The sequence below is a fragment of the Juglans microcarpa x Juglans regia genome, chromosome 3S, assembly GCF_004785595.1.
Source record: "Juglans microcarpa x Juglans regia isolate MS1-56 chromosome 3S, Jm3101_v1.0, whole genome shotgun sequence".
Taxonomy (NCBI): Eukaryota; Viridiplantae; Streptophyta; class Magnoliopsida; order Fagales; family Juglandaceae; genus Juglans; species Juglans microcarpa x Juglans regia.
Window position 1 is genome coordinate 11,739,977 of NC_054599.1, and position 26,176 is coordinate 11,766,152.

The 26,176-nt window shown below is 36.7% G+C and overlaps 1 protein-coding gene across 4 annotated transcripts; it reads left to right on the forward strand.

Annotated features, from left to right (window-relative positions):
* The first annotated feature begins 1,553 nt into the window (after positions 1–1,553).
* Positions 1,554–24,700, forward strand: LOC121257125 (protein BASIC PENTACYSTEINE2-like). 4 transcript variants are annotated; one of them, XM_041158023.1, is made up of 3 exons: positions 1,554–1,571; positions 22,758–22,847; positions 23,556–24,700. In XM_041158023.1, the coding sequence occupies exon 3, from the start codon at positions 23,561–23,563 to the stop codon at positions 24,401–24,403; it is 843 nt and encodes a 280-aa protein (XP_041013957.1). In that variant the 5' UTR covers positions 1,554–1,571; positions 22,758–22,847; positions 23,556–23,560; the 3' UTR covers positions 24,404–24,700. The 4 variants fall into 4 exon arrangements, with proteins under 4 accessions (XP_041013957.1, XP_041013955.1, XP_041013956.1 ...); XM_041158021.1 differs by lacking the exon at positions 1,554–1,571 and adding an exon at positions 23,242–23,358 and having other exon boundaries at positions 22,689–22,847; XM_041158022.1 differs by lacking the exon at positions 1,554–1,571 and having other exon boundaries at positions 22,691–22,847.
* Positions 24,701–26,176: the final 1,476 nt, after the last annotated feature.

The following is a 26,176-nucleotide window of genomic DNA, read 5'->3' on the forward strand; positions in this document are numbered from 1 at the left end:
TCTACCGATCTGAGTGGGGAATGGTAGTATAAACTACCACAGTGAGATTTTGAGAAATCTCAGTAAGTAAACAAGTAACATACAACAAATAACATAAGCATATAAGGGCAAACCATAATGAATGCATGGACATGTACTTTGACATAAAACTTGACTTATGCAACATTGACTTTTTCAAAATGGTGTGTAACAGAAATTTTCTAACCTTTTTCAGAAAACGCCTTTTCATCTTTTCATTCTTGGTTCTTAAGCATATAACATATCATGTGAACTCAAGTTCTTGGTCATTCACATATCATATCATATCTTGTTGTATCATGTCATAACATGTCATATCATATCATATATTGTCGTATCAGGTCATAACATGTTCCATATCATATCGTAGAGCTCAGTGCCTTAATCATTCTTATAACTCATGGTTGGATACCTCATGGCTCCCCTATGCACCGTGTGTTCCCCGTTAGTTACCGCATCATCCAACAGTCCACTTAACCTTGGTGACTACGTCATATTCTTTAACATAATTACAGCAGTTCGCATATTTTGCCTTCACCGTATGGCACCCACTAGGTTTTTGTGCAACCTCGCTCTGGTAGCCTTTCTACAAGGATCCATTCAAGGTCCGTCGACTGTACTTCATCGACCCAGGGGCTACCACTCTATTTTAAACACTCCAGAGTGGACAAAGGAGTTCCACTAAAGCATTTCCTCGTCCTAGCATTTGGGGTCATGATAAAACGTTTATTGACTCATTTTCTTGAAAACAACACAAACCCAATGCATGTGACATGGACTTATGATGCTTTGTTCCTTACATGGATCATGTAATCATCTATGTCGAGATTCATGCATTCATAAAAACAATATACATCCCGCATTACGTATTGAAAATATTAGAACATGCGAATACTTGATTTACACATACAAACAATGGCATTCAACGATTAACAAAGGGTAAAACTGATTCACAACATCATTCACTATGCTTGGCTGAAATATATAGTACCTGAAAGTATGATTTTACGAAGGTAACATGGACTTATAACATCTAACATGTTTGGTATAACATCATCAAGCAACATGGCAACATAGTTATATAGATCCAAATACAAGGCATGGTATTCCAAGAGATTTCATTCAACCAATGATCAATATGGCAACACATAGGTAGGTAAAATTGAGTATACAACATGATAAGAGATTTCATACAATCAAATACTAAGCAAATGCAAGTTCACATGTCATATATACATATTATCCAAGAGTAGGTTGAAGGTCTACATACAAAAATCCAATTATTACAAATAGCAAGCTGAAAATGCATATCGAGATTCATTAGACATCTTCATCCGAAACCCTAATTTCTTTTGTGAGTGTGTGTCGTGTACATAGCTCATGAAACTCATTCCCGCAGTAAGAAGGGCTCCTTAGCATTTGGACTTCACTCTCAAATCCCAAACTTCATGAAGAAATAAACCGTAGCTTATCTAAGTGTAGTGGTTGTGGATCTCCTTCCTTTTCAAAGCTTATCTAAGCAAGTGGTGGTTCAGCTCTCTCTCTCCCCCTTGAAGAAAAACCCTAGCACTCCCGAATGTATGTGTTCGCGTGTATGTGAAAACTCATAAAATTCAAAACCCTATTGTTGTTTCTCTCTTTGATCAGTAGGTGCGTGTGTGGTGTTGGATGGAGGGAAAATAGTGAGAAAGAAAGAGAAAGGTGTAGCCGTGTGTTACAAGGGAAAAATTAGAAAATAACCAAAGGACTATCCATTTTTTACTCCACCCTTCTTATAGGCATCTCCACCCTCGTTGCAAAGCCAAAAGTCTTAGTGCATGGATGCCACTTGGCATCTTGGTTGAGTATCTCTTCACCTTCCTCATGATGGGATTGTGTTGGAAAACTAAAGGTCTTTTGGACAAGTGGCGTGTGGCTTCCCCAATCCGAAATCCTAATTCCATCTATGCCCTCCTCCATGTGTCTAGGTTCATTGATGTCGACGACTCCCAACCCCTGCTTGGGATTGGACGGTGACTAAAGCATCAGGACATGTAACTCAAGGCTACATACCTTCGTACATGACAGTTGAGATGCAATGTACCTACTGATCTAGCAGTATGCAATAAATCGCAACGAAAAAATTTTCTTAACTACATAAGACTTGTGGCAATATAATAACATGGTACCAAAGTGTAAGCATCCCAATAGTTTTAAATTTCATCGCAACACTTCTAAAATAGACGTTGTTTCAAAAGTCTCCCAAAAGAGGGGACCATCAAAAGTTGATTTCACAAAAAACCCGAGTCATTTCTTTTTCTACCACTATTTCCATGGTCCTTTTTTCCAAAATACAATTAGTCCGGCTTCTTTATCTTCTCAAAAAATTGGTCCATGTCTCGATTCCTTAACCTCTTACACTCGTCAATGTACTGTAATGCCTTGGTAATGAGCCGGTCGGCGTTCTCTACCTTATCCAACAAAGAGGCCTCCATTGAGCTCTCATTGATCTTAGGTACCTCCTTGATGGTCGGGGATACCATCCTCTTTCTTTTCACCATGGGGTGATCTTCTATACCTATCACAACTTCTACCATTCCATGTGGGGAATGGTAATGGAAACTACCACAGTGAGATTTCAAGAAATTTCAGCAAGTAAACAAGTAACAAATAGCAGATAACATAAGCTTATAAGAGCAAACCATAATGAAAGCATGGACATGTACTTTGATATAAAACTTGACTTATTTACGCAACATCGACTTTTTCAAAATAACGTGTAACATAAGTCTTTTAACCTCTTTCAAAAAAATGTCATTTCATCTTTTCATTCGTGGTTCTTAAGCATATAACATATCATAGGAGCTCAAGTTATTGGTCATTCACATATCATATCATATCATATCTAGTCATATCCTATCATTACATGTCATATCATATCATATCTTGTCGTATCATGTCATATCATATCATATTTTGTTGTATCATGTCATAACATGTCGTATCATATCATATCATTGAGCTCAGTGCCTTAATCATTCTTATAACACATGGTTGGATACCTCACGGCTCCCCTATGCACCTGTGTTCCCTGCTAGTTACTACATCATCCAATGGCTCACTTGACTGTGGTAACTACGTCATATTCTTTAATATGCTTATTAGAGCAGTTCACATATTTCGCCTTCATCGTATGGCACCTACTAGGTTTAGGTGCAACTCCACTCTGGTATCCTTTCCACAAGGATCCATTCGAGGTCTGTTGACTGTACTTCATCGACCTAGGGGTTACGACTTTATTTTAAACACTTCACAGTGGATAAAGGAGTTCCATTAGGGCATTCCCCTGTCCTAGCATTTGGGGTCGTGACAAAACGTTTACTGACTCATTTTCCTTAAAACAGTGCACAAACACAATGCATGTGACATAGACTTATGATGCAATCATACAAACAATATACATCCCACGTTATTGCTTGAAAATATTAGAACATGCAAAGACTTAATTTACACATACGACAATGGTATTCAACGATTAACAAGACTAAAGCCAATTCACAACAACATTCACTATGCTTGGCCGAAACATGTAGTACTTGAAAGCATTATTTTACAACTTTGATATGGACTAATAACATCTAACATGTTCGGTATAATATCATTAAGCAACATGGCAACGCATAGTATTACAAGAGATTTCATTCAACCAAAGATCAAAATGTGGTAACACATAGGTAGGTAAAACCGAGTATAAAATATGTTACGAGATTTCATCCAATCAAATATCAAGCAACCCAAGTTCACACATCATACACACATATTATCCGAGAGCAGGTTGAAGGTCTACTTACAAAAATCCAACGATTATAAATAGAATGCTGAAAAAAATAAATATTGGAAATCATTAGATACGAACATATGAAAACCCTAATCTCATTTGTGAGTGTGTGCCGTGTATATGGCTCATAGCTCTCCTTCCTTTCCAAAGTTTCGTGCTCATGTACATAGTGCTAAGGGTAGATTGGTTCTTTCCTTGATAAGAAAACCCTAGCCCTTTTCCTAGTTTCCAAGTACAAAAGAAGGCATGGATCACCTTCTTTACTCAAGATAGATGTGTGTGTGTGTGGATCTTCATGGGCATGTAAAACCCATCAAGTCTGAAACTCTCTTTTTCTTTGGCCGTGTGTGTGGGTGTAAGAAACAAGCGAATGGTTCTCACCTCGTGTGCTTCTCCTCCGTATGTGGCTTTGGTACTCCTTGGTGTGCTTGAAATGGTGTTTGGGTGAAGAGCAAATATTGAAAAGTAAGAGACTTGTGTGAGGATGGTGTAGCCGTGTGACACAAGAGAGAAAATTAGAAAACTGACAAAAGGATTTTTCACTTTCGGCCTCTCCCTTCTTATAGGCACCTCCTCCTTCTTTGGAAAGCCAAAAGTCATTGTGCATGGGTGCCACTTGGCATCTTGGCTGAATAGTCTCTTCATCTTCCTCATGAAGGAGTTGTGTGGGGAAACCAAAAGTCCTTTGGACAAGTGGCATGAAGCTCTCCCATCCGAACCCTAATTTCCACATATACCCTCCTCCATGCATCTAGGTTCATTGTATTTGATGGCAGAAAGGTCAAAAACTCAACTCTAAATCATCCTTGGGCAATTACACGTATGCATGCTTGCCATTTGGCAAGTGAGGCATGTGGGTGGGTGTGTTGGCCAAAAATCCCTTCCTCTTCTCAAGACAATCATTTATTCTTCATAGATCTAGGTTGGCGTGTGGTTGATTCCCTAGGTGGTTAGGTGGCATGTACAAGGCTCCTTGCACTAGCCGATCCTCTCTCTTCCTCTTGCCTCCATTTCCCATTAGGATTCTTCTAGAATCCTCAAGGGGCATGTGTGGGCTATTTCCCAAGCAACCTTTCATTATCATGATGATTCTTTCTCTAGTGTTTCCAAGTGAGTGAAAAGTGGCATGTGTAGGGAGTGTGTGTGTTGGCCGAAACCTAGATACTAGGATTTAGCCCATCCCATGCAACTCTTCCAGTTTCCTATCATTTCAATCTTCTAGAAAGCCATGCATGAGTAACACTTGGCAAAAAGTAGTTAAAACTCTTTGGTAGGCGTGACACTCTCTTGAAATCGAAACCCTATCTGCTTAATGGGTCATGCCTTAGCCCTTTGAACTCCCCTAGGCGCCACCTCCCTACAAGATTTTCTTTGAACTTACATGGTCTTGACAAGTGGCATGCAAACATGAGTGGTTTGGTGAGGGGTGCGTTGGCCGAGTGATCCTTGGCCTTCCCCATGTGTCCATTCATTTTCCTTCCTCTAGAAGTCCTCTAGGCTAAAGGTGTTTCTCATTAAATGAGGTATGTGGGGACTTTTAGGTTACCAAACCCTAAAGTCTCTCACCCCTTTTCCCTTATATCACATCCAGGTTCATCGCACCTAGAGTAGGACACAAATAGTTGACAAGTGGCACTAACTAATGGATTGGGCGTGTGCTCTAAGGTCCTCTAGGCTTCTAAGCCCTAATCCTATGCTGAGGCCAAAATACATGGGCCTTGTGTGCCTTTCTTGTGAGCTTTCATGTCTAATGCACCAAAGTCCAAGAATGTAAAAATATCTATAAGCATCTTCTATCACTTTGCATGGCCCAACAACTATACATAATGAAGACTTGACTAAGTCTGGGATGTCACAATTGAACTTGGTGGCAAAAAGGTCAAAATCAATCCCTAAATCAATCTTGGACAACTAGACGTGTGCATGCTTGACATTTGGCAAGTGGGGCATGTGTGTGAGTGGTTGTTGAAAATCCTGTCATCTCCCCAGGAAAACCTTTTCTGCTTCCTAGGTCTAGGGTAACGTTTGATTGGTTCCTAGGTGGGTGGTGGCATGTACCACTCCTTACTGTAGCCGACCCTCTCTCTTCTTCTTACCTCAAGATTCTTCTAGAATCCTCAATGGGCGTGTGTGTGTCATTTCACAAGCAAGCTTTTCCTCTTCCCTATGATTGTCTCTCTAGGGTTTTGACAAGTGAGTGACAAGTGGCACCATGTGAGTAAATGTAAGTGTTGGCCAAAACCTAGGGACTAGGTTTTTGCCCCATCCCAATGCAACTCTTCCACTTCTCAATCATTTTCACTCTTCTAGAAAGTGATGCATGAGTGACACTTGGCATTTCCCCCTTGAAACCGAAACTCCATCCTCTTAGTGGGTCGTGCCCTTTCCTTTTGAACTCCCCTAGCACCCCACTTCCCCATGGGATCCTCTTGGAACTGACACAATCTTGACAAGTGGCATGCAAGCATGAGTGGTTTGGTGAGGGTGCGTTGGCCGAGTGAAATCCTTGGCCTTCCCAATGTGTCTCATCTTTCCTTCCATTAGATGCTCTATAGGTTGGTGACAAGTGTCAAGTCAAGTGCTTTCCTCAAACAAGGTCTTCTGCATGCGTGAAAAATGGCAAAAGGTAGGTGAGCATCCCTTGATAGGCATGTGGGGCTTTTGGGTTACCAAAACCGTCAAGTCTCTCACCCCACTTTCCCCAGATCACATCTAGGTTCATTCCACCTAGTGTAGGACACAAGTGGAATGACATGTGGCACTATATGGGAAGTTGGGAGTGTGCCCTAAGGTCCACTGGGGTTTCCAAACCGTAAACCAATGTGATGGCCAACCTTGTGTGCTTCCCTTGTGGGATTTCATGCCTAATGCACCAACAACTAAACATGACCTGTTAATAAAAATATGAAGACTTGGCTAAGTTTGGGATGTCACATGAGATATAATGCCCCCAAACTCCCGCTCAGGATGTAACAGAGACTTGGAGTGTATGGACATACTACACAAGATTTCATACCCCCATTCATAACAGTTACTATGTAATGCATCCTAGAATGCAACTTACAGTATGCAATAATTGCAGCAAAATAAGGGTGAATAATTATAACTTATGCCATAATGAACTAAAACATCTCAATAGCATTAATATTCATCATGAGATAAAATGATAAGGTAGCATATCCTCAATACAATATACTTAAATAATAAGTCTCCATGATTAGATCTAATGCTGCATACGCTTGAAGGTACGAAGGGTTAGCGCTATGAACATCAAAATAAGATTTAATGTTTGATCAAGGTCTGGCTCCTCTTCAATCAATCAGATCCACTGGTCTATCATGTCCATCTTGGTCTGGTCCTAATACAACTTCTATCATCCCGAGAGGAATGATAGTGGGTCCATAAGGGATGAGATTTACTTGAAATTTCAGTATGTTAAACAACCAACATGCACAAAGATAAATTGTGCATGATAAATAATAAATATGAAATGCATGCTATGCAAAAGATTAGTATTTGTCTCCTATCTAGATACCTCAACTTTTTAGAAAAACTTTGACGCACATTTTCTTATAGAGAACGTTTTCTGAATTCAACTTTAAAAACATAACATTTTATCATTGTTATGTATCATTAGCAATCACATTAATCATAACATATGGTATCATCACAGTTCTCCATATGTATTGTGAGTACCTGTTGGTGACAATAGCACATCTCATGTTGAAACTACGTTATCTGTAGTCTCGTTTTCAATGCATTGGTAACATAACATAACATTATCATAACATCATAACATATACACCCACCAGCCTTACCTATCATAAAATTTTGACTTCGCTCTGGCGTTATTTTAAAAGAACTTATTCGAATCCCATTAACTATTTTCCGGCGATCCAGAGGTTACCACTCTATTTTTACTCACTCCAGAGTGGACAAAGGAGTTCCACTATGATAAATCCCATCCTAGCTCTTGGAGACGTGACAAAAATTAAGTTTCCATGCTAAGCTTGAGAATATTATTCATGACATGCATTTATAAGTATGTTTCATGTGAAAAATACAATTTTGTATAAAATGGCTAAATGAATGAAAAATTTCACGTTATGTAAGTAAGTAGTCATGTACTCATTGTATCATATAACATGATGTTTCATGCTCAAATGAAATTTATATAATGAATGTGGCATTTATCAATACATCATAAATAAATTATAAAAGTGTAAGTTAGAGGCCAACTTACAAACTGTCCGATTTTGGAAAATCATAATGGCTATAAACAAGGTTATACTTGGTTAGTATTTGAGCTTCTAAAGAAGATGTTCAAAATCAAAAGGGTTCCAAAAAAATAGGTATCTACAAAAATATCCCTAAACTTTCCAAAATTGCCACTAAGGCCCTAGATTTTCAGTATTTGTGAATGAGCCCCAAAATTAACAAAACTTCATAAAACCCATATTTTCTATGTTCTAAAACCATCTATGCCTTTAGAATTGCAATATTCAAATCAAAACTATGTTAATTAGACTCAATCCGTGGCATGCATCATTTTAAGGCCCATGTGTGATTTCATTCTGTTTAACCTCTGTGGACACATGTGTATTCAAATTCATTAAGTACCATCAATAATTACAACCTTAACGAAAAATTAAAAACTTAAGTTCAGATCATACAAGTTTATCCCAACACTTAAGCATGGATTAAGGCCAAATTATCACTTAAACCATCCATTAAGCATGCATGATGTTTCTAGCTTTATTCCCCAAGAGATGTTTCAAAAACTTAATCAAATCATACCTTTTCATTCTTACCCAAATCACAAGGCTTTTTCCAAATGCACCTAGGTAAATTAAAACTTCCATAAGTTAAGCATAAACTAATCAAAACCGATGCATGCTTAGACGATCAACACAAGATAGATTTAAAGCCTATCATGGCATGCTGCTAACTTCAAATTAAACCTTCAAGATTCACTAGAAGACATTCTTGAATCATATAAAATTATTCTAAGACATGCCACAACTAAAATTCAACTTAAAAACGATTCATGAAATCAATGATCCTAATTGACCTGGTTTTGAACTAAGCGGGTAATTCCTCAATTAAAGTAAATCAAACCTCATTCTAATGTCATATATTGAAACTTAACATATCATTATAACACTTAACAAAAGGATAATCATGAATACTTACAAAGGTCGTGGCCTTGAAAGCCCCCAAACACTCACTTCATGAACACACAAACTCTCACTCAATTTCACTCACTTGCACACTAAGGGGGAGAAATACTCTCAATAACTCAAGAGGAGACTTGGAGGAGAGGTGTGGAGAAATGAGGAAGTGATGGGAGGGGGACATTAGCTTTGGATGAAGAGGGAGCTTGGGATTGGTTGAAGTGGGCGGTGGAGTGTGGTGATGCAAGTTTCAGCTTGTGTCATCACTTGTACAGGTGAATAGTATTCAAACCTCCATCATTTCTTCATTCTTAGGTGTTGCATTGAGTTATGTCGGTGCAGGTGCTACCATGGTGTAGAAAAAAGATAGAAAAATTAAAAACCAAGGCATGTCAAGTCATGCTACGATGTCGTCAGGTAGAAATATGAAAATTTGGATAGATTTTCATCTCTTGCTTGCATTACTTTTGCTCTATCTCCTTGGCTAATTTGTGCAGGTATCATGACACTCTTTGAAAGATTTTTTAGGTGGAGGATTGGCTGCCAAGTGCTCAAGTATGTGCAGCTCATGGAAGAGGGTGAGGTTGCCAAGTGAAACAAGTTTGATGCCCTTCGGTTTGTGGTGTTTGGCTTGAGGGAAAATTTGGTCAAGACTTCATGATGTCTTTGAGGAGCTCATGGGGATTGGGGGGAAAGGGAGGTAGAGTGTGGTGTTGGCTTAAGGAAGAGTAGAAAAAAATCAAACCAAAACACCATGACACGTGGTGGCTCCAACTAGTTTTCCTAAGGGAATGGTTGGATTTTGGTTCGGTTTATTGGAAGAATTTTGCCCAATCTAGAACTGAACCATAGGGGATGTGAGGTGTAAATAGTTAAATTTCCCTTGAGAGAATGGTGCAAAAGGCGTGGGCTAGGGGGCTGATTAGGTGCACTGCACATGAAGGTGCATGTGTGCCAATTGGCCATTGACATGTCTATGCCTCTATTGACATGTGTTAGGTCAAGATTAAACTTCTATGTTAGTCTAAGAATAATGCAACTCAATAATAAAATCAATGAATTTCAGATAAAAAATGTGGAACATAATTAAAAATAAAATTAAGCTCAAAACATGGTTTAGAGGTCACTAATTGTGTGTAAGTTGATTATTGTCGTTAACTCAAGCTATAAGCTTAATTATATATTCAAGTGGGGACCTAAGGGGCATTGGGTACTTCTTGGGCTTAAGGGAAACCAATGGAATGGTGTATGTGAGTTTCAATTAGAAGTGTAAAAATGGAACTTGTAGGGCTATTTGTGTAAGTCTCTTGGTGTGGGTCATTGAGTGGACCTTATGTCCAGATTTTAAGGCTCATATAATGCCTCAAAGGTCTACCAAGATTGGATCAAAATGGCATGTCTTTCTAAGGTTGGGCCAAGGGCCTCTACTATCACCAAGTTAGGCCCAAGGACCTCATGCCTTCCTCATGTTTATGCATGAAGTTCTGTGACTTGACCTCTTCGGGCCTTAGCCTTTCTAGGATGGGCCCCTCCATTACAATACCCCGCAAATTCCTACCACGTGCACGTAGTGGGAATTCATAATATTCTAATCATGGTGCCACATGTTCGGCTTCTGTCGCTTCCAGTTCCCAAGGCCAACTACCTCTGGAGGGGCACCTTTCCCCTTCTCCCGAGGCGGTCCCATTTCTTGATGATCGATTGGACGTGTTGGCCACCCTTCCCTTTACATCTTGGGACCTCATTGGTCCATGCCACTCACTTTCTTGACATGACGCCTCCCATATCTACCATAGCTTCAGAGACCGTGCGCCGCCCGGTCGCTTTGTTTCCCTCCGCCTTCAGTATATAGGGCCCACCCCCTTCTTCCACACTATTTCCTCCTACCTTCGTCTATCATGTTTCTACCATTTCTCGCTCTCTTTCTCTCCAGTCGTCATGTTCCCCTCCTTTCTTTTTTCTCAGTCATTGTTTTCCTGTTGCTTCCCACAGCTAGGGCTGCAACTCGATGCCATCCAACCAGGTCTGGACTTGATCCGACCCGACTCGACATTGTTTGCACGCCAAGCCGGCCTGGGTCGGGTCTTCGGTTTTTTTTTTTTTTAAATCAACTTTGGTGAGCTATGTTAAGTTACAGCTGAATGTGACCTGTGTTAAGTTATAGCTGAATGGACGGAATATAGCATGCAAAACAGGTTCACTTAGATCTCAAATACATCAAAAAAATATTGACATAAACCAGATGAAAAAAAAACCAAAAGAACTAGAATATTAATTCTTCCAAGAAAGAAGTAAAGGTGCAAAGGCAGGATGTGAATTAAAAATAAGCATATGCAAAGACATCAAAAACAAGGAGCCCTTGGATAGACTTTATCCATACTGCCCATGATACCACTAATTAGTAATCACCCCAACTCCCTTCCTTAGAACTAATAAAAAAATGTACATAAGCCATCTATTACAAAAATTATCTAAATTACAAAAATATGAACATCAACGGATAAATGAATGAGGAGCATCCAACGATCAAATAACAGCAGCTTCCCATCTCTTCCTCTATATCTGCCATTATGAAAAAGTCTAACACCAAATCAATAATCGCACATCAAATAATTCAAGTCAACACAAAGTGGTTTAGTTTCTCTAACAAAGAAGTGAAAATGAAAAACATACCATCATGCAGAGCATAAGCCTTGAGTTACTCCTCATCAACGTAAGTAAAACTTGATTTTGGATCAAACTCTAAAAAAACACATGATAATTATTAAAATATATAAAAATAAACATTATGAAAAATTTTAAAAAATATGTAAATAAGAAATAAGTTTATTACCCAATTCTGCCTCAAAACTTTCAATATTATCCAAGAAGGCACGAAGATCAATGGGTATTGGATCCCTCAACCAATTTTGTGTACAAACGAGTGCCTCGACTGTTCTTGGAGATAGTGAACTACGAAATGGGTCAAGCACCCGACCCCCTGTACTGAAGGCTGACTCATAAGAAACAGTAGAAACGAGAATGACCATCACATCCCATGCAACTCTTGCCAAAATAGGATACTTTAGTTCATTTATTTTCCACCAATCTAAAATATCAAAATTTGGAGCTCGTGTCTCACAACCATGTTCCAAGTACTGATCGATCTCCGATTTGTTCATCAAATTAGATTCAATTATTTCTTGCTCATACTCAATCCAAAAACTCTGTTGAGAATCAAAATCAATCATACTAGGATCAACTGAGGAAGGAGGCTCAGAATAGGAAACTCCACTTGAACTCTCATACACAACCTATCCTTGTTTGTTGAGTAAAGATGTCAGAATACTATCCTTGTCTATCCAAAGACTAACGATGTCGGAATACTATCCTTGTTCGTTGAGTAACTCGCGTAAATCAACTAACGATATCGGAATACTATCCAAAGACCTAACTATGGAGGCTGCAAGCTCCATGTTGCGTCTACGACGTCTAGTCAACCTCCTCCAGTCTGCCAGTGTAAAAGTTAGAAATTAAATTCTAACAACTAGAAATATAAAAAGAGACAATTTAGAGTAAAATGACCATTTTACCCTCTACACGTGAAAAAAATGACCATTTTATCCCGAACTTAAGGATTTTTACATCCTAACTCCAAAAATTACCAAAATTTACGTTCCTCATGTAAATTTTGTCTTAAACTCAAACATCAACTCAGAAAAATTTAAAACCATTCACAACTATGGAAAACTCACTATGGCCAAAACATCCTTAGGATTTTTCCCTTGGTTTTTTGTTGTAATTTCTTCCATCTTCAAAACCCATGATTAAACCAAAATTTTGTAAGAAAAATCTTCCTATCATAAGTTTAAAAACACACTTAAAATATCCATTAAGAAAAAGTTAATAATCAACACCAAACTTTTTGTAAAAAGACCCAAACTTTTTAACAAAAAGTACTCTCTTAAATCACAAGTTTTGACCTTAATAAAAACATCTCCAACAATTCCAAAAAAATCAAATCTTACTTCTAACATATTCATAATATCATCCTAAGATCAATCATGCTTTAAATCATCAAACAAAAGTCCCCAAAAATCACAAAATAACATTTGGAGTTTTTGGTTTTACACTTGGTCCAAAACAGAAACTTTTCTCTCAACTAATTTTGATCAATCACTTAATCCATGACTTAAAGACATGTGATCTTCAAACTCCAACATCACATGGTTTAAAAATATGTCCTAAAGACCATCATTCTTAAAATCACATGGGTAAAACTCAATAAAACATGGATCTAACCCAAAAAATCAAATCTTAAGCCTAACCAAAATCCTGTTGCATAGAAAAATCAAATCTTTAAAACTAATACTAAATATTTTCAAAATAACATCCTAACATGTATGTAAGAGGCTTAGGATCATCACATAAAAATATCAAAACCTTTGGAATAAGATTAAACTACGAAATATTCAAACTTTCACACAAATCAAAAACTTTATTCATGCAACAAAACCTCAATGAACATTCATAAACACATGCTAAAAACACTCCATAAAATTTTCGGACCATGATATGTCCATTAGCTTGGTCAAAAATTCCAAAACATAACATACTCTCCAGTTTCACACCCAGAATGACCTTTCCATGGTTAAAAGTACTTTTGACCGACCAATGAGCCTGGAATGAAACTAATAAGATATCCATGGAAACTATACTCAAAGATGAACAACTTTTATGAGGAGTCATCTTGCAAAACTACTTACAAATGGTCGAAAATCTCCACGCAAAAAGACCAAGAAATCTGCCTGAGAGAGCTCTTTTGAGTTTCTCTCTAAGAACGGGGTGAAGAAGTGATAAAAGGGAGTGAAATGTGTCTTGCACGACTTTAGACTTCTGGAGGGGGAAGTTATAGGCTTAAATGACCCTTGATTGGAGGTGGTTATGTAACATAAAGTGAAAAATAGAAAGGAGCAAGCACTGCCTCTAGCAGCTGTGAGATACGGAGTTTGATGGGGTGAATTTCTTCTTCACATCAAGGCACTATTGTGTGCAACAAATGGTAGTGGATGGTCTGTCATGTAGGGGCAGAAACATCTTCAAAAAACTTTGGTAAGGTGGCCAAATTCATGGGCCTTAGTGGGCCTCAACTAAGTGGGCTTTAATTTGAGGTTTAAAAGGAGTTTGATTAGGGTTCGGGATGCTATCAACCCCAAATCTAATTTTTCTTGACCCAATCAAATTTTCAAGGTTTAAAATGTTGGATAATGATGTCATAACAAGTTTTGATTACTTAATAGCATGTGTATCAAGTGATTAAACACAATGCTAGAAATCGGATTAAAAAGGGTTTGGAGGCCAACTTTAGGGTTTGGGAAACCGTTTAGGATTTTGGTTTCAACCAAAATTTTGGGGTTTCAATTGAAGTCCAACCATTTAGGGTTTCATTAGGATTGAAACCCTCTTTAGTCTACCACAATTTGGTTGATCAGATGAAACAAAGTTTTGCTTGGATGACATGATTTCACTACCTAATGGTTTCTCATGGTGCCAAGTGTCTAATACTATTTACTATGTGTGGCTAAGTTCTTTCCAGGTGTCCAAATAAAACTTCTTTAACCTAATTTGGATATTCCACACTGTAATTCTAAAAACACTACACTGGGTGCGCTTATTGAGATTACTATTCATTCTAAAAAAAATGCATAATAAACTTAATATTGAAAAATCCTAAATATTTATATTAACCTATAGTGAAAATTGTTTACCGAAATTCAACCCTGAAGTACCCCTAAAAGTAATTTCATAATTTATAATAGGCGTTTCGTTCGGAATTATGAAAATGGGTTATTGGGCCATAAAATCCTAAATATTCAATTGAGTTTAATGGCGTAGAGCAAAACACATTATGATAGTTCCAACTACCTCAAATAATTAAACTCATATTTCAAATACCATAGTGAGTGATAAAACTGACTATGTTGACAGACTAAAACCTGTGCAATTGGTCGATTCGTAAAAACTTATGGGGTTTTCACGAAATTCCTAAAATCAATAGAAATTCCACTAGTGAATTTCTAGCGGGCTGTTACAGCGCCCCCCAGTAGCTCTTCGTTGGTGCGTTTAAGGGTCGCATTCTCCTGTCGTAGCATCCCAGCTTCTTCCGTCAATTTCCTTATTGTCTCCTCCATGCTCGCGAGTCTCGCTTCCATCGTCCCTTCCTCGTCATCTCCCCTTCGTATAGCTTGGGACGGCATCGTTGCCAGCATTCTAAGTACACGCTTTTATGAAAAATTTATCCCACAGACGGTGCCACTGTTGATGTCGTGTTTCGCAACCTGAGCACTTTTGTGATAACCAAGCTCACGCAACTTGCAACTAAGAAGAAAGGGCTTCGGTGACATACAGGGTCACTCCGATGCCAAAGTCAGCGAACAATCCTCTAATGATAAGAACAACTCCGAAGAATAGTAAGAGCAATCAAAATTAAGAGAAGCCATCCCGTAGAAGGGATGACTGTTATTTATACCTGATATGGGTTCTGCTGCCGAGAGAGATCATGGCATGTCAGGTGTCAGACCTAGCACCACACATTTTCTACTACCTCATTGTGTTAGTCCATGGCTTAGGCGGTTAAGAGAGATCGTGGCGTGTCAGCTGTGCTAGGTTAGTCCTACTGCCACCTTTCTGCTAGGGTTGGTTGTTACATCGTGGGTGAGCCATCCTTTGTACATGGGGTGCATCGTTGCGTGCTGGGTTTCCTGACATATGCATTGAATTTGATGTACCTTGAGTCTGACGAGCCCCAAGACGATCCCATTGCTGGCACGTGGTCCTCTGGCCCGAACTCTTAGCCCACGGGAGGGTTTTGTCTTTAGGCCCTGAGTTCCGTGAATTGACAACCCCTTCAAGCCTGGGCCCGTCTGGGATGGGCTCTTCCCTCACTGACTCAATAGTAGAATAACTTATAAATGCCTTAAAGCTTTTTACAACTATGTACTAAGCATTTGTCAAAGGACACTTTTCTTATTTTGTGTACGAAGCTCCGTTTTGGATGCTAAGAATATCTCTGATCATTTGTGAATAATAGAAAAATAGTTTGTGGATAGTAGTGAATAGTAATAAACTATATGAATAGTAGTAAAATAATTTGAGAATGTCTGAAAACAATTATGGTCACAAACAATGCATGAAATAGTTCAAGTTTAATCATTGCTTTTGATGAGTTATTGTTATTTCCATACTTATTCTTGTTTTGGAGTTCAATTATGACTTTATAAATATTGGGTATTGAATGAGTATGATGAACCCAAATTTCTCTTTGTGAAAAGATGAACCTAAATTTCTCTTTGTGAAAAGGGAAAATCAAACCAAGCCATGATTTGGTCTTTTTATTAAGTACATAATTAATTATATACATAAGAAGTTGAAGAATATTATACATTAGTCACTATTCACTCTCACATTACACACCTATAACTTTTTTTTACATAATGTGTGAATGTTTTTATATAAGATATGGAGTGTAGAGTAGTAAATATTGACTGGTCAGAAGAATTTTTCTAAGAAGCTATGATTCTGAGACCAAATTGATAACAGACCAACCTAGGCAATGTAGGCATTACTTAATACTTCTTAATTGATCGATGCGGGGGTTACTTCTGAAAAGTCAAAACTCGTCGATTTACTTTCATTTATTATCTCTTTTATGTATATAAAAAAGAAAAGAAATACTTGGTCTATACGAAAATTTTATACAATAAAGTTTACAAATAGACATGATTTAATATAATTCGTCAAATTATAAAAAAAAATTATTGTAATGTGAATTTAACGTATTAATTAAAGTATATCAATTTATAAACTTTCTTATATAAGATTTATACGTAGACCAAATGCTCTAAGAAAATAATTTACAATTTCTTTTTTTTATATATATAGAAAAAATAATTTACAATTTCAATGTTCGTATTTACTTATAAAATATATTAATACGAGTCAAATTATAAGATTTATACTATTCGTTGGAAGTTTTTAGGTGTCAAATTCATCCGCATCGAATTATGCGATAACTAATAAGCATGACGAATTAACTCATTAATACCATTTATTTGCAACCTGATATTAGTTATACAACTTATAAAAGCATGTAAAAATTAAAATGATCGTCTCCGATTGGTTGAAATATTAATAGGGGTTAGTTTCCATAGTATTCCACACTAAAAGGGGTTACCATTGGAGAAAAGTTTTTCAGTTCAGTCTATGTAAACTTTGTTTTTAAATGTTCGAAAAACATGTATTAAAAAACGGTGAATCTCATATATGTAAAAAAGATTTATTCTATTATCAAGTCGATGTGTATGTAAAGCATACCATCACATCATTTAAATGATAAAATTTGATTTGTAAGATTCAAATTTTAAAATTTATTTTCGAAATCAAATTATGGCATTTAATTAGGGGTGTAAATTTAAACCGGGAAACTGGTTTGGACCGGATCAAACCAAACCATTTAGTCTGGTTTTGAACCGGCCGGTTTGGTCTGAAACCGATTCCTATATTATGAAAACCGATTGGATCTAGTCCAGTTTCGATTTTGTAGTTTCCGGGACCAGACCGGACCAGTTGAAAAAAATATATATATAAAAATTAATTTTATATATTATACAAAATATTTATATATATAAGTTTTATATATAATATATAATTAAATATTACATTTGTATATATAATATATGAAATAATTTCATATTATAATTTATAAATTATAACATAAAATGTTAATTTTAAATATGGACATTTGTAATTTGTTTGATCATATGTTATTAATATAATTATATATAAGATAATGTTATTATAATTTATAAAATAAAAGTTTAATTTTAAAGATGAAAATTTAATTGATCATATGCTTTAAACATAATATATATATATTAAATTATTAATAACATTTTATCATAAGAAATAACACTTTATTATATGTTTTTTACATTTTAAAATTTTCAAAAAATAGGACTGGACCAGATTGAAAATTGGTAAAACCGAAGGTACCGGTTTAAGAGGGTATCCAGGACGTAATCGGTTTTGAAAAATACAAAATTGGTACATACCAGTTCGGTCCTAGATTTTGTCTAAAACTGGACCGAACCGAACCAGTTACACCCCTACATATAAACATTTTGCTAGGTGTACCTACACACAAGCTTGATAATAAAATTTTTCATATAAGAAAATATAATAATTTAATAGGCTGGATTCAAAGAATTTTCTTCATGAATTCAGAATAGAAGAAAACTCTCTTTATGTCTTGTGATGAGATATAACAATGAAGCCATGCATTTGATCTGTAGGGGCATATGGAAATTTCACAAAGACAACGAATAATGTTATGAAAATCTATATTTTTATTTAAAATGGACGATAATATTTTTTACCCATTTTAGCTAATCGGTTTTAAGCAAACCCCATCCACCCGTTTATCTGAATTTTATCTCTATTGCATCCAAAAAATAAACAAATGAAAATATAAGAATAGATGCATGAAAGGAAGGAGATAGAAATAATAAAGAAGAGAGATTGAGAAAGAGAGTTTATGTAAAAAAAACATGCACCGATAAAGAGTGTAGTAAAAAAAAGTGGGAATTTCGACAGATTGGCAGGGAAATGGGAATCAGTTGGATGGATTAGGGAGAATACAATAGAAATTGGCAGGATGCATGAGGGAATTAAAGAAGTGGAGTAAAAAAAAGGATTATGATTCGAAAGGAAGATTGACCCAGAAATTTCAAACTCTACAAGAATTACAGTAGTAAAAAACAGAAGAAACAATGCAAGAAGTAAAATATTTGCAAAAGGAAATTGAAGATATGTTGGAAAGAGATCATTTGACATGGAAGCAAAGAACTAAAGTTACTTGGCTACAACAAGGAGATAGAAACACAAGATATTATCATTTGTGTGCCAACCAGAAAAAGAAAAGGAATACTATTCAGTAGCTTGCAAATGAGCATGGGGTAACTTTATCTGATCCTATCTTAATTGGGAAGGCCTTCACTGACTATTACAAAGATATGTTTACAACCTCTCAGCCCTGCAACATTGAGGCCTTCATCAATGCAACTCCTAAAAAAGTAACTCAGTCCATGAATGAGAAGCTGCTCTTACCTTTTTGCAAAGAAGAGATCAAGAATGCAATATTCCAAATGGGTCCTTATAAAGCACCTGGTCTAGATGGGTATGGGGCTTGCTTTTATCAAAGGTATTGGTAAGTGGTGAAAGAAGAGGTATGTCAAGCAACTTTAACTTTTTTAAACTCTGACCAGAATATGGAAGCCATCAATTTCACTTATCTTGTGATGATACCAAAACATTCTAATCCACAAAATATTTTAGAGTATCGACCAATTAGTTTGTGCAATGTATTATACAAGATCATCACAAAAGTGTTGGCTAATCGACTGAAACAAATCCTTCCAACAATTATTTCAGAAAACCAATGTGCATTTGTCCTAGGAAGGCTTATTTCTGATAACATCTTAGCAGCTTATAAAACACTCCACACGATGAGAACAAAAATGCATGGACAGAAAGGATATATGTCATTAAAATTGGATATGAGCAAGGCATATGACAGGATAGAATGGAGTTTTTTGAGGAAAACAATGCTGAAAATGGGATTTGATGAAAGATGGACAAATCTGATTCAAAGGTGTATTAATTCCCCTTCATTCTCAGTTTTGCTTAATGGGGTTCCACAAGAAGTATTTAAATCTTCAAGGGGCTTAAGACAAGGATGCCCTTTATCTCATTTTTTGTTTATTATTTGTGCTGAAGCTTTAACTGCACAGCTTCAAGAAGCAGAAATGAAAGGTACTATTTCAGGGGTCCCATTGGCTAGAGGGAAAGTAAAGATGAATTATGTATTTTTTGCCGATGATAGCCTGCATTTTTGTCAAGCCAATATGCAAGAATGGATGAGTCTAAATCGGATTTTAAATGGATATGAGCAAGCTTCTGGACAAAAGCTCAATAGACAAAAGAGTGCCTTGTTTTTCAGCAAAAATACCAAGCAACTAGCAAGAATTTATATCAACAAGTTACTAGGTTAGCAGATTCATCCAATTTGGAAAAGTACTTAGGCTTGCCATCTCTCATAGGTAGGTCTAAGGTAAGAGAGTTCCAAGGTATAACTGAAAGGGCTAGCAAAAGAATTGGAAATTGGAAAACTAAATTCCTCTCACAAGCTGGAAAGGAAATACTACTCAAGGCTATCAGTCAAGCTATCCCAACTTATAGCATGAGTGTCTTTCTCTTACCTAAACTTCTTTGTAATAAGCTAAGTTCTATGATATCAAATTTCTAGTGGGACTCTCAGGATAAAGCTACTAAGTTGCTCTGGAAAAATTGGGAGAATTTGAGTTTAAGAAAAAGGGAAGGAGGGCTTGGCTTTAGAGACCTAGGGTCCTTCAACTTAGCATTATTGGCTAAACAAGCATGGAGGCTGCTCACAAAGGAAACATCATTAGCAGCTCGAATCCTAAAACTATTTATTATCGTCATACTTCTATTTTACAGGCTCAAGTTGGTTCTAGACCTTCTTTTGCATGGAAGAGTATATGTGCAACAATTCCTATTATTAAGGAAGGTTACATATGGCAAGTTGGGGATGGAAAGAGTATTAAATTGTGGGAAGATAAATGGATTAAGAGAGAGGGGTCCTGTACAATTCAATCACAAAGGAAAATTCTATCTGAAAGTGCAATGGTTGCAGATTTAATTGACATACATGAAGGATTGTGGAATATTCAGCTCATAAAAGATATTTTCATGGCAGGAGAAGTGGAGGAGATCTTACAAATACCTGTTTCACAAACTGGCTCTTCAGATAGATTGGCTTGGAAAGGCACATCAGATGGAAGTTTTTCTGTACAAAGTGCTTATCACCTGCAAAGACAAAAACAAGGAATTAGAAAAAGGGGAATCTTCAAATACAAGTGACAAGAGAGAATTGTGGAAGGGTATATGGAATATGGAGACCACAAATGCTGTTAACGTCTTTATATGCCGTGCTTGCAAGGATGCACTACCCACCAAACAAAATTTATGCAAGAAAAGAATAATCACAGACCCTACATGTCCCATTTGCCTTAACTCACAAGAAACACCAAGACATATTCTCTGGTCATGCTCCTCTGCACAAGATGTTTTGCTGCTGGGTAACAAGAAACTACAAAAAGCTCCTATTACAGATGAGGAGTTTGGAAATATTTTTATACAAGTGCTTAACATAATTGGACCTGTGGAGATTGTTTTTTTTGCAGAAACAACAAGGTCTATATGGATTAGAAGAAATAAGTTTATATTTGATAATATTTTCTTACATCCATCAATTCTATACATTAGATCCTTAATAGCACATGAAGAATTTATCCAAGCTCATAATCAGATCAGAGGCTCAAGCAGTATCCGAAACTAGCAGACTGGTATACAATGGCAACCTCGTCCAACAAATTGGTTAAAATTGAATTGGGATGTGGCAATCAGGAAGACAGACCAGAAGATAGGTGTTGGAGTAGTATTAAGAGACCAAGAAGAGGAAGTTTTGGCAACTATTATGCAACCTGTAACTTTTTGTGTGTAGCCTGGTATAGTAGAGGCTAGGGTTTGGTCACAGTAGCAAGTTGCTGTAAAAATATCAAAATGTACTCTTTGAAGGAGACTCGAGGCAGGTTGTAAATGCAGTAAAAAAGAATAGTGATCAACATAGTATTTTGAATTGCATGGTGAGAGATACAAAAATTATTCTGGCAGATACAATGTGGGATATTAAACATACTAAGAGGGATGGAAACAAAGTGGCACATCTGTTGGCTCAACAAGCAGCTTCACTATGCAATGGAGTTATTCACCTAGCTAATGTAATACCAAGTATTCTGCCAAAGCCATAGAACCGTTTGATGAAATGCGGATGAGGTTTTATTCAAAAAAAAAAAAAAAAAAAAGTACATGTTTGAATTGGTACGGTAGCACATATTCTTTTTACAGTATTTTTGAATAGGATAATGGAAATCAGTTCTATTTAGAATGCTCTAAAAAAATTCAAAATCTAATTTAAAAACGAAAAATTTTAATCCCAAAGAAATTTTATAAAAATAAATAAATTATACTACATACATTCATTTTTACATATTATTTGCGCATTCTATTTATGTAATTAGCTAAAACACTTATTTTATATTAAAAAAATGTGATGTAGTCAATCGTATCAGTGAAGTACGTAAAAAATAAATAAAAATGACTGCACATAAAATATTTGAAAATAAATTTATAAACTAACATAATTTGATACTATACGCCAAATTATAAAATAAACTTCACGTATCACATAAAATTATATAAATTTATAGAATGATTTTTATAAATAAATAAAAATAATTGTGCCAGTAGCTCTTTCATTTAAAAAAAAAAATTAAATCGTGCAATTTAGCATATTATAAACGGAGGAAAGGAATAATGAAAAGGGAGAAAGTGGCGCCTCCAAATTGAACAAAAAGATAGAAGAATTTTAAGGCTTTTGTTGTCACTTCAGAGTTTGGCATACATTACACCCTACTGGTCCTCGCCCCCGCACCCACCTTTACCGCTTCCAACATTGTTTTTTTCCTCGATATTTTTATATTTGACAAAAAATATATGTTGATAGATACCACATTGTTAGCTCTCTCTCTGGTCTCTCTCTCTATTTCCTGGTCTCTCTCTCTTTCTCTTTCTCTTTCTCTTTCCCTGTCTCTCTTCATTTCTCTCTCCTCTCTCCTCTCTCCAGAAGGGCAAACCTTAAAGAGCCGTTTATACCCAACCAAGTAAGTTTTCTCTCTCCTCTCTCTTCTCTGTCTCTCTCTCTCCTCCTAGATTTGAATATATGGGTCCTTCTCCTACTAAACCTGCCATTTGCTTCCTTATTTTTCTTACCTTTCATATTTGCTTGAAGCTTAAATTGTGACTAGAGTATTTGATCTTCATATTGCTAAGATCTAGACCTTTTCAGCATCAGATTTGATTTTCACCTATTTGTTAAAATTTATATAAATTGGGAATATAGAGATCTACTTTGTTTATATGTGTATCAGCCACGTTTGGTTGCCGAGAAAATGTGGGAAATGGAATGAATTTCAACGGCAAATCACATCTACCTGTCCCGGATTTTAGGATTTGGCTCGGTTGATTTGAGATCTCCATTTTTTTTTATGAATACAGCGGAAGAGAAAGGATGCAAACATTTTCCCCCGTTCTTTTCCTCCATTTTTCTGCATCCAATCAGCGGTTGATGTTCGTAACTGATGGGAATACCCATTCGATGCTTCCTGATGATCTGTCAGATTTCTCATATTAAAATCCTTGATGTGTTTTATCGACTTTTGTTTTCTAGTTTCTTTCTTCTCGTTTATGTTTATATGGTCCTGATGGGGTTTTCGATGGGCCCTGTTATCTCTTTTTCAAATGTTGATAATGGATGAAGTGGAAACATAGCGAATTTTGAATCATGGTTGCTTTTTTTGCTCCATATGTAGTTCTCATGGATGATGATGCATTGAACATGCGCAATTGGGGTTACTATGAGCCGTCCTTTAAAGGGCATCTTGGTCTGCAGCTGATGTCAACCATGGCAGACCGTGACACAAAACATTTTCTTCCCGGTCGTGACCCCAATAGCATTATGGTTAACACAGCAAATGGAAACTTTCATCCCCGGGATTGTGTTGTTTCTGAAGCTTCTGTCCCCATGAACTATGTGAGAGACAGTTGGGCAAACCAGAGAGACAAGTTTCTCAATATGTTGCCTGCTAATCCTAATTATGGCGTTCTCCCAGAAACTTCTGGAGCTCACTCCTTACAGATTTTACAACCACAGGATCCATCAATGGATGAGAGAGTGGTTAAAATTGAAGAGCCTCTTGTTAAAAGTGAGGGTGGCCAAATGAAGAAAAGGCAGAGTGGAGGTGCCCCAAAAACACCAAGAGCGAAAAAGCCTAGGAAGCCAAGGGATAATAACAATCCTTCGGTTCAGCGTGTGAAGCCAGTGAAAAAGAATATGGATGTTGTTATAAATGGGATTGATATGGACATCTCGGGTATTCCTATTCCGGTTTGCTCATGTACTGGAACTCCCCAACAATGTTATCGTTGGGGCTGTGGTGGTTGGCAGTCGGCTTGTTGTACCACAAATGTGTCTATGTATCCTTTGCCAATGAGTACCAAAAGGCGTGGTGCCAGGATTGCTGGCCGTAAAATGAGCCAGGGCGCATTTAAGAAGGTGTTGGAGAGATTAGCAGCTGATGGTTATAATTTTTCTAACCCAATTGATCTGAGGACTCACTGGGCAAGACATGGGACCAACAAGTTCGTCACTATCAGGTAGAGTTATATGGATGGTGCCATTAGTGGGATTCACATTGCATTAGGTCTGCTTTCATATGTGTATATATATGTGGCCTTTTGCAGATATCTGCCTGTTACTATGTAGTCCATGAGTTTTCAGTGTCACTGAAGCATTCGCAAAATTCAGGCATCTGGTCTGGGTTCCATTTTTTCTTTTTACTTGTTTTGTTTCTGCTTATGTGGTAAAGGCGACCTGAAAACTTTGGCCACCAGGATTTATTCAAGAGTTGTCATTTGTTGGACCATTACTTTTATATAATTTCTTTTCAGCTGTCAATTGATTTTGTGAAAGGTTAGCTATCACATAATTTTTTCTTAATGTTTATGGCACGCTATGCTACTCCATCAAAACTTGTTTCCTCATTTCTTTTCTCTGCATGCAAATGTGCACAACTTGTTGTTAAGGGAATATGTGATTCCGGTGGTTCAATGCTGCATGTCACTTGTCCTTGGTGCGAAATGCATGAGCAAGTGATTAATACTTGTAGAAAATATAATTTTATTTTTATATTGTTTTTCAGCTAATTTACCCATTATTCATGGGACTAGAACTATTGGGTTGTATTCTTCATTACCTTGATTTTTAGAGGATGAAAAAGGAAATTTTAAACCAGAGTGGAATTTATGCTTTTGCCCTCCTTAATCCCAACAATGATCATGTCTATTTTGACTAATTCCAATGTTGTTGTCTGTCTGCATCATTGCACTTTTATACCATTGGGATGGTGTGTCGGGTGGGCAAGTTCCTGACCAGCTTGATGTCTATGAGCATCTGCCTGTGTTTCATATACGTCTTGCATGTAGTCTTACAAATTTTGTGGAGGAGATATTTGGTATATCTCTAGGTGAATATGTCAAGCAAAGAAGTAAATATGTGGTATATCTGTCATTGTTGACATGTTAAGACATGGTATGAATTACAGTGTTGAACTATTCAACAAGATGAAAGAAAAGTAATTTATTTTCGAATGGAAGAATACCTAAAGTATAATTGATCTTTCGATTAAGCCTGTAAAACTTACTTTGTATTTAATATAATTGATCTTTTTTATAGAAGTACACACTGGGATATGCTAATATGTGGTGTCTTTCAGTGTTGCCATTTTCAGATATGATATGTGAATTACAGTGTTGAACTATTCAAGAAGATGAAAGAAAAGTAATTTATTTTGGAATGGAAGAATCCCTAAAGTACAATTGATCTTTTAATTAAGCCCGTATAACTTTCTTTTTTTCTTTATTTAGTTTGCATTTTTTTTAGAAGAAATATGTATGCTTTATTAATCAAGACTCTGTAAAAAAGTAGCAATACAATGAAGAATTTCCTCTACATCAATGATAGTTTCAGAAATATGGAAAGCATCTCTTGCCAAAACATGAGCTATATGATTGGAGCCTCTATGAACATGTGAAATAGTCTACTGCTGGAACTGTGAAAGAGCTTTCCTAGCATCAGATATTTTCATACTTGATGTATCTCATTTTGAGTCCCATTTTTTATTGTTGTAACCACATTTGCAGCATCTCCTTCCAAAACAATCCTTTGGAAACCCAACTCAACAGCAAACCTTGAAGCATGATAAGTAGCCATCGCTTCAGCAAGAAGATGGTCAGGGTAGAGTGCTCTCTTCATTCTCATTGTAGCCATGATTTGTCCCTCACAATCCCTTGCCACAGCTCCAAAACCAGCCATGCAATTATGTTTGTCAACTGCTCCATCCCAATTGATTTTGATCATACCTTGAGGAGGTCC